The sequence below is a fragment of the Oncorhynchus masou genome, chromosome 9 (assembly GCF_036934945.1).
Source record: "Oncorhynchus masou masou isolate Uvic2021 chromosome 9, UVic_Omas_1.1, whole genome shotgun sequence".
In the NCBI taxonomy this organism is placed as follows: Eukaryota; Metazoa; Chordata; class Actinopteri; order Salmoniformes; family Salmonidae; genus Oncorhynchus; species Oncorhynchus masou.
The window spans coordinates 33,976,974-33,985,824 of record NC_088220.1 but is presented as its reverse complement, the minus strand read 5'-3'; the positions used below and the strand labels follow the sequence as shown (position 1 = coordinate 33,985,824).

At 43.7% G+C, this 8,851-nt stretch overlaps 1 protein-coding gene across 1 annotated transcript; it reads left to right on the top strand.

Annotated features, from left to right (window-relative positions):
- Nucleotides 1-5,337: 5,337 nt before the first annotated feature.
- selenoh (selenoprotein H) lies at nt 5,338-7,267 on the top strand. The gene is made up of 5 exons (XM_064972831.1): nt 5,338-5,444; nt 5,812-5,932; nt 6,379-6,521; nt 6,605-6,727; nt 7,004-7,267. Exons 1-4 carry the CDS (start codon nt 5,423-5,425, stop codon nt 6,709-6,711), a joined length of 393 nt encoding a protein of 130 aa, XP_064828903.1. The 5' UTR covers nt 5,338-5,422; the 3' UTR covers nt 6,712-6,727; nt 7,004-7,267.
- Nucleotides 7,268-8,851: the final 1,584 nt, after the last annotated feature.

Genomic DNA, 8,851 nt, shown 5'->3' with positions numbered 1-8,851 from the left:
AAGTGCTCAGCATATTTGGGAACTCCTTCAAGACCGTTGGAAAAGCATTCCTCATGAAGCTGGTTGAGAGAATGCCAAGTGTGAAAAGGTGTCATCAAGGCAAAGCGTGGCTACTTTGAAGAATCTCAAATATAAAATATATTTCGATTTGTTTAGTACTTTTTTGGTTACTACATGATTCCATATGTGTTTGATAGATTTGATGTCTTCACTATTATTTTACAATGTATAAAATAGTCAAAATAAAGAAAAACCCTTGAATGAGTAGGTGTGTCCAAACGTTTGACTTGTACTGTATAAATATATAAATATACATATATACAGTTGAAGTTTTAGTGCGTACACACATGCACGCACTAAAACACACATGCCCACATATGTACACATGTATGCACTCATGCGCACAACTTTCTGTCGAGCATTAAGTGTTCAAATAATTTAGATGTTAGTTGCCTTGCTATCTCACTCTCTTTTTCTGTCCAAGTCTCCCTCTCTCTAACAGGATATACAGGCACATTCCATCCCAACATTTCTTCTCCCTCTTTCTCTCGCTTCTTCTCTCCTCCCTCTCTGATGACAACACACTCCCCCAATTTGGTCTCACGGTACGTAAGTCATCAACACAAGTGGGTTCTCCTCTGTGACCTCTCCCTTTCTCTCTCATTTACTTTCCATTTCTTTCTTTCTTTCTTTTTTTCTTTCTTTCTTTCTTTCTTTCTTTCTTTCTTTCTTTCTTTCTTTCTTTCTTTCTTTCCATACCCACACTCTTGCCACAAAGGAGAGCACAGTTCATAACAACATGTTTATTGATGTGTTAGAACATGTCTTGATCTCATCATCGTTATGTTTTTACAATGTCTCCATTCTCTCCGCGGGTGTCTGTGCGGAGCTCATAGGCCCTAACTCTGCTCTAGGAACAGACGCCATTAGTAGGCTATAGACTTTGATGTGTATGTGTCACAGAGAGCCTACTCATATTCAGTGGCTCTCTCTCTTCTTTCTGTTTCGTCTCCTGCTCTTTTGTCTAGCTGTCAAACTTTTCACGGTACTGCAAATCCTTTTAACACTCTCAGACACTTTGTTTAATCCTTGACTACTGTCACGTCGATCACTATGTCGCTCTTTCTGTCTGTATACCCCCCCCCCCTCTCTCTCTGTCTCTCGGTCTCTCTCTGCCTCTCCCTCCCAGATGGCAATGTTTGTATTGGCTGCCCAGCTAGGCCCTCTGAGTCTGTTTGAGTGAGTTGGTGTGTCGTTGGCGTGATTGGTGACGTGTGTCTTCACACAATTCTCTTATTCACTGAGCCCAAACCCAGCCAACCAGTGACGTCAGTGGGACCAGAGAGGGATACAGAGAGAACTTGGAGGGAAGTTATGAGGTTTTGAGAGGCTGAAACAGATTCGTTCAAATTAAACTGGATGTTTTTGTTGGAAAGCTGCATGGTTTCCTGTGTGTCCCAGGCCCATATATTGTCTGCCATTATTATCTCAATATGAAGTGCAGCATCGGGACACCCACTGCTAAAAAGAATGTGACCAACATCCATTATTGATTCACAGGTTACATGTGAATTACATCAGAATGTGACCGCTTCCATCTATCTACTACAGCAGAGCAGGGTAATATGACCCCTCAGGTCAGTGACCTCCAGTTCCGGACACATCACCAAGCATTAAAGAGAGAGAAAGAGAGAGCTAGACCTCACCAAGCGGAGAGAGAGCGAGAGCGAGAGCGACAGAGAGAAAGAGAGAGAGGAATTCTGAGGTTTTCCCACCCACCCCACAGGAGGCTGCCTGTATATGCTATGACCGGCTGCCAGGTCTTTGGCTAGAGAGGGTGAGATACATGCATTACGTGAATAATATTCAAATGAATATGCGATAATAACACAGTCTCAGTTCAGATAGCCAGGGGAAATGGTGGCGAGAGGGAAGGAGAGCGAGAAAGATGTGAGACGGAAGTGTAAAGATTCATCTTCATCATAATAATCGCTGGCATTGACATATTTTCCGCACACATATACGTAGGCAAGCAAGAAAGAACACTCATAGTATGGTGGGCTGTGTCTGTCCCTAGGTGTTGAAGAGATTCTGGGATACTCTGGCTTTGCGTTTCTATTTAAAGCATGCTGTTGTGTTTTGTGCGTGTTACTGATGGTCCCAGGTCTATACTAGGAGGAGCAGGGGGGTGGGAGGGGCTCGCTCCATCCAGTCCTGCGTCACACTGTCAGGTAAGAGGGTGTAGAAGGATGGGAAAAGGGGGTAAGTTTGAGGGTCTGTACGCCCCTGGCTCGATCAGAGGAGAACACCGAGAGGGAAAGAGAGAGAGAGAGATTGTGTGTGTGTGTTTGAGAAAAAGAGTGTGATAGTTGCCTGTGTGTGTTTGAGAGAGAGAAAGAAAGAATGTCTGACTGTGATACAGTGTGACTGCATTATGAGTTAGCCTCACCTCGTCTCACTCTTTGTGAGTCCGTGCTTTTTGGTACTAACGGAAGCAGTGACACTCTGAGACAGTCTTTGTGTTAGTTAGAATGGAAACGACAAAATGTGCTTGGCACTGTGATTTTGTCTGCTATTCCTGTGATATCATATTTACTCTCAATTTTGCAGTAAGAAGAAACAAACACAGGCATTTGGTTCACTCCGTCTCTCTATCACGTTTCTCTAGGCCTACCTCCATCACTTCTCCCTTTTCCAGACCTGGTCGTCTCTCCTGCGTTGACAATCTGTGAAATCTTATATTCCTTTATAAATATTTGTGACATTTAGCTAAATCCAAGATCATTTTTGTGGCCCAGATTCTGTCAGCCAACTTCTATTTTAGGTGACAGAAGCACCTCCATGAATCTTAGCTGATGTTCACAACCCCACTTTCTGGAATGGTTTTGTCCACAACCAGAATGAAAAACCCCTTCAACCTCACATTGGAAGAGCCCAATGGACAAGATGGTCGACAGGTGGAGACAGGATGTGGCAGGGGGATAGCCAGGGCGGAAGAGGAAACGGTGACTGTTGCTTGAATCCGAAAGTGCGGCAAGTGAAGTGTGTGACAATGAATGGAAAATAGTGAAATCAAAGAATGGACCAAAATGAGGAAAAGTTGCAGTAGAAGACAAGGACCGGTCCAATAATGAATTTCCTATTGAGGAGATTAATTTGGGAAATCCATTTGTAATATCGAGCACTGTGAAGAAAGCAATGGGAAAGGTGGATTCAATCAAGGTGACTAGAAGCGGCCTTGTTTTTGGTTAATTGTGTTGATGAAGAACAGAAGAAGCGTGCAGTGGATCTGGCAAAATTGACCACGTCAGAAGTAACCTGTATTGATCTTCGGGGGCGAAGCACCTGCCAAAAGAGTTAAAACTGGAGTCTCGCTGGATATAGGTGATGAGTATCTTAGTCAGAAAATCCTAGGAGTGGTCAGTGCACGTCACCTGACCCGTATGGTAAATGGGAGGAAGGAGAAAAGGAGAAAAATATTATTGTTGTTTGAGGAGATTCTACCTGAATTTGTGAAGCTTGGATATGTGAGGTATGCCGTGACACCATCTGTGTGGAAACCTTTACAGTGTGGGAATTGTAAAGGATATGGTCACGTTTCAAATGTTTGAAGATGGGAGAAGTATGATATTGAAGAATCTGTGAATTGAAAATGTTGCAACTGTGGTGGATATCATACTCTGGACTTCCTTGAGTGCCCTGTTAGGGTGAAGGAAGTCGAGATGTCAAGTAGATCTCCTGGTTGAGAGAATGCCAAGAGTGTGCAAAAGCTGTCATCAAGGCAAAGGTTGGCTACTTTGAAGAATCTAAAATCTAAAATACATTTTGATTTGCTTATTGCTTTTTTGGTAAATACATTCCATATGTGTTATTCAAAAGTTTTGATGTCTTCACTATTATTCTACAATGTAGAAAATAGTCAAAATAAAGAAAAAACATTGAATGAGTAGGTGTGTCCAAACTTTTGACTGGTACTGTATAGATGGGGCTCCAAACAGGTGGTGCTCTGCCCCACCTGCCCTGAATGACGCGTTGACCACTGAATATACGTTTGGTTCAGTGCGAGTGAGAGTTTTGAAGAGGGTGGAACCAGGCCTTTTGGCCGCTCCATGGGTTGTTTCAGGTTGGGCGGAAAAGATGGTGGGTGTTGTTGAGTCGGTGAAGGTAACCTGATGAATGTTTGTGTTTCTTCAGATCAGAGGGAAAGACTTGGAGAAAAACCTGTATCTTGCTTTGCGCTTAAGTACAGGGCACCATTGAAGGATGTTATTTCTGGGGTAGTGTGGAGGTGGAGCAATTTAAGTTGAGGATTCCTGGTGTTTGTTGACGCCCACCGTTTGGTGCGACACAGAACCGATGGGGAGCGTCGTGAAACAGAGGTGACACTGTCTTTACCTGACAAAGTAATGTTGGGATATACGAGTTATGCTGTTAGAGCTGTTGTGCCGAATACACTGCAGTGCTCTAGGTGTCACGTTTATTGGCATGTCGCAGCAGTGTGTAGGAGGGAGATTCTAAGATGTGGGAAGTGTGCAGGAGGACATGGGACAGAGGAATGTGTCGTTTTGGTGGAAAAAGTTGTGTGTCAACTGTAGTGCTGCCCATGTTGCTGGGGATTGGAGGTATCCACAGAGAGAGGCAGGTGCCAGAGTAGTCAGAAGGTGTCGTATGCTGAGGCAGTGAAAAAAGTAGAGGAGGGTGGATCAAGCATGGGGGATGCTGAGAGGATCCCTTTGATCCCCTAGTAGATCTGTGCCAGAACAGATGTGGGCAGCAGGTAGCTGAGTGGTTAGCACATTGGACCAGTACCTGAAAGGTTGCTGGATCGAATCCCTGAGCTGACAAGGTAAACATCTGTTGTTCTGCCCCTGAACAAGGCAGTTAACCCACTGTTCCCCGGGAGGCTGTTGTTGTAAATAAGAATATGTTCTTAACTGACTTGCCTAGTTAAATTAAGGTATATAAAACAAATTTTATATATGTTTCAGTAAGGTTGGCTTCTCAGTGTTCATATCAATGGTTATCAGAGCAGAGATGGAACAAAAGTCACAGAAAATAGATGTGGTGGCAGCTGCAGAGAAGTACTTGGTTATGAGTTGACTTCAGAAGAGTTACAGGGTGTGTTGAGTGGTAGTGTCCTGTCCTCTCAGGTTGTTGGCCTGGGATAGGATCAAATAAGGTGGTGGGTTTTAATGAGTGTTTTTGGTAGGGTAACTCAATATTTTTATTTAATTTAGCTGTTTCCACTTTTACCATTTTGTATCACAAAGTGTCATGTATTTATATTATAGTTCAGTTGGGGGCGGTAATCCAATATATTGGATGCCAACCACCGTTGAACTCTACCGAAGAAGAATAAACTCATTTCCCAAGCCCACAAAACGCGCGAAAGTTCACTCATTACACAAGATCAATAACAGCAATGGCTTCCCGTACTAAAGCAGGTAAACTATACAAAATCTAGTTTATTCAGAAAATTGTCATTGACTTACAAGATAAATCGCAAGACCATAATCCTAGACCGACAACTCCGAGCTAGCTACATTTGCTATGTAAGGGCCGATTAGTTAACTAACATTAGCTTGTTGACTTTTACAGTAGCTAACCCAGAGATCTGTATATATATACATATTACTATATATGACGAGATTGTCTCCGTCCTAACCATTGGAGTCGTCGTCCCAAAGGCGGAAAGGCAGGCGACAAGTTTAGGTCCAAATATAAGCGCGTAGAAAGTAAATTTCGGCGAGAGTGAAACTACTCGATTCGCCTCTTCATCTCTGGCCAACCCCACTGTCTGTTGTTGGGCAGGTCGTGTTTTGAAGCGCAAGGTGGAGATCGAGGAGGAGTCCGTGGAGAGGAAGAGGGGTAAAGGAGAGGACGACCACCCAGAGATTGTCACAGAAGGCCAGAGGGTGGTCATTGAACACTGGTGAGAACTGAACACACCAATAAGACCCATTACATTTGGGTGACGGAAAAAGATGACGAAATATAAATTAATTGGACGTTGTATTCCAGTGTCCATCAAATGAAAATGGCATCTGGCATGCATATTGCTCACGGGTTTCCAATGCTGTTCCTGGAGAGCAACCCTTCTGTAGGTTTTTCTCCAATCCCAGTTAGCACTAACCTAGTTCAGTTTATCAACCAGCTAATTGTTAGAATCGGTGGTGTTGTAGATTATGGTTGAAGTGAGGACCTACAGGACTGTAGCTCTCCAGGAACAGGGTTGGAGAGCCCTGATATAGCTTATTGTCGTCCAACAACATTTACACAATTAGCACAATTTTAAAGTGCAAACAAATAAGCTCCATCTCTGCTGCAGGTAAACACAACCAGTTAACTAACGCCCACTGTTCTGATGTCTTACGGCAGTAAAATCTGACGAGTGTATGGGCGTAATGCCGAGGGGGTCAGAGTTGCCCTCCTGGCTGCCTGTCCAGACCTCACTGTGGTTCTGAACCCCCAGAAGCCCCGGAGTAAAAGTTTTGAAGTGATTCTGGTTGAAGGAGAGAAAGGTAAGGATGTCCAGGGATCTATCTGTGTGAAATGTCTTTTGTCTCCTTTCTTTTGTTTAATCCATTACTCTCCTCTCCTACAGAGGTTTGTCTGTGGTCAGGGATAAAGAAAGGCCCACCTCGCAAGCTGAAGTTTCCTGAGCCTGAGGTTGTAGTTTCTGCCCTGGAGAAGGCGCTAAAGACTGAGTAGACACCTTTTGATGAAGGTCTGTATAGGCAGAACTTTAACATTTATGTGCTTCAAAGTCAAATTCAAAAGGCTGGATTCAAAATTGACCAAAACTGTGAGAGAAAGAAAGCCATTTGAACTGGCCAGACTGGTTGAGAGGGTTTGGCTACTAGAGCCAGTAATAACACAGACCAAGAGAACAGGACTAAATCAATGCAATCCACTTATTTGATTGGATCAAATCTGTCATTATCCAATTGTCCATGATCATTTTTGGCTAAAATAGCGAATTCTCCCTCTTGTTCTTTGGCAGCCAGTCATCTGGGGTTTGTAGCAGCTGGACGCAGAATGATGAGGACTGACCAACCGGGTTGCACCCCAGTCCTTCCTCTGATGACCCCAGCGTCAAGCTCCTCTGGCCTGGATACACAGTGACATCTAATGGTGTGTCTCACAGTCCCTCTTTTACAATATTGCTGCTTTTACTGTTCTCGTCTTGTTCATATTATCCAATAAGGCTGTAAAATCTTTCACATGCTTTTGTATGTCTGAAGAATAAAGTTTGTTTCTACATTTCCTTCAGTGTGTCACGTTTGAAAAATTAGGCATAATTTTGAAGTAGGTAACATGTACTCTGACACATTCCATGTGTCTGACATGTGCTTGGCTGGCTGTGAATGGAATTTGGAATTAACTTGCTATTCGTAAAATATGATAGGAACTAAATTTAGCGGAGGACATAAACGCCCATCTGATGCCCTCGGTCTCTTGCACCTCCATCACCTCTGTTTTATTTAGGCTTTTTTCTAATTCCAATGTAGACCTTATTCACCCCCAGATGTTCACCCTCCAACATGATTTATTTGATTCCTGTCCTGTGTCTCTCTATTTTAAGCCGTACACATGTTATGGCACCTAAATGGATATTTAGTCGGGCAATTCCACCAACAGAGTGATGCTGAGATTTTGATTTTTCACTTTAAAATATGTCAAACCCAATGATTGAAAAGTTAAACTATTCTATGCGCAAGGACTACTTTGAAATGTCCACTGAACATTTAACAGAAAAAATACTTGAACAGTGCAGCTGTGAAGTTTAGTAACAGATTGACTGCTGTTGGTGCAGTTTTTTTTGTGCATGTGTTTTGTATGGGAAGCAACAAGGGGGGACAGGAGGAGGAGGAGGAGACCGTGGAAGAGGGAGAAAAGAGGAGCAGGACTTGGACAACAGAGGGAGAGGGGGGGGTCATTGAGTACTGAATTTATTCCCATCACCAATAGCTCATCTGTACCATCTGGATAATCTCAGTGTACAGGAAAAGAACAGAACACTTAAAAGTCATAGACAAATTGCCTCAGAAAATGACTGTGTGATAGTGAGTTTTGACTGTTCTGTCGTTCTGCAGTAAGAGCTAATACGTGTGGGGGGGGGGGGGGGCGAGACGCCCTCCTGGCCGCCCATCCAATCCTCATTGTGGTTCTGAACCCCCAGAAACCATGCAAGAAAAGCCTAGAGGTCACACTTTTGTGGAGGGAGGGAAAGGTGATTACTTCCATGTCATAGGGCCTGTTTACTGGACACAGACTCTTCATTGAAAGTGCTTTTTAGTACACGACTCGGTGTCTGGAAATACGGACCATATTGTTTATCTTTGGCATGACACTGCGGCACCCAGAAGCCGTCCTTTTTCTTGTACTAACCATCTTTCCTTCCTGTGGCGGTGTGCCTCTGGATGGGCATAAAGCTAGGCCCAACTGCCAGGCTGAAGTTCCCTGAATCTGCAATTGTGGTTGCAGCCCTGGAGGAGGCACTGGAGAATGAATAGAGACCCAGTGAAGGTCTGTATTTCGGACTGAGCCCTGACACTTACAGTAGATGGCTTTACCTAACTCAACTATGATCCACTGATCCAAAATCATTTTTGAAAACCGTCTGTCAGTTTCTCCTTTATCCTTGTTCTTCTTCCGATGACCCAAGCGACAAGCTCCTCTGGCAAGGACACCGATGACTTCTAGCTGTGTCTCTTTGCAGTGCAACACATTTCCTCTATTAGGTTACTGTACAACTGTGGTTCCCAAAATATTTTCAATATAATGTCAGTGTACTCCAAGTAAAACCCTAGCAGCTCCCTGAGTATTCCCTTCAAAAATCACATCTGTC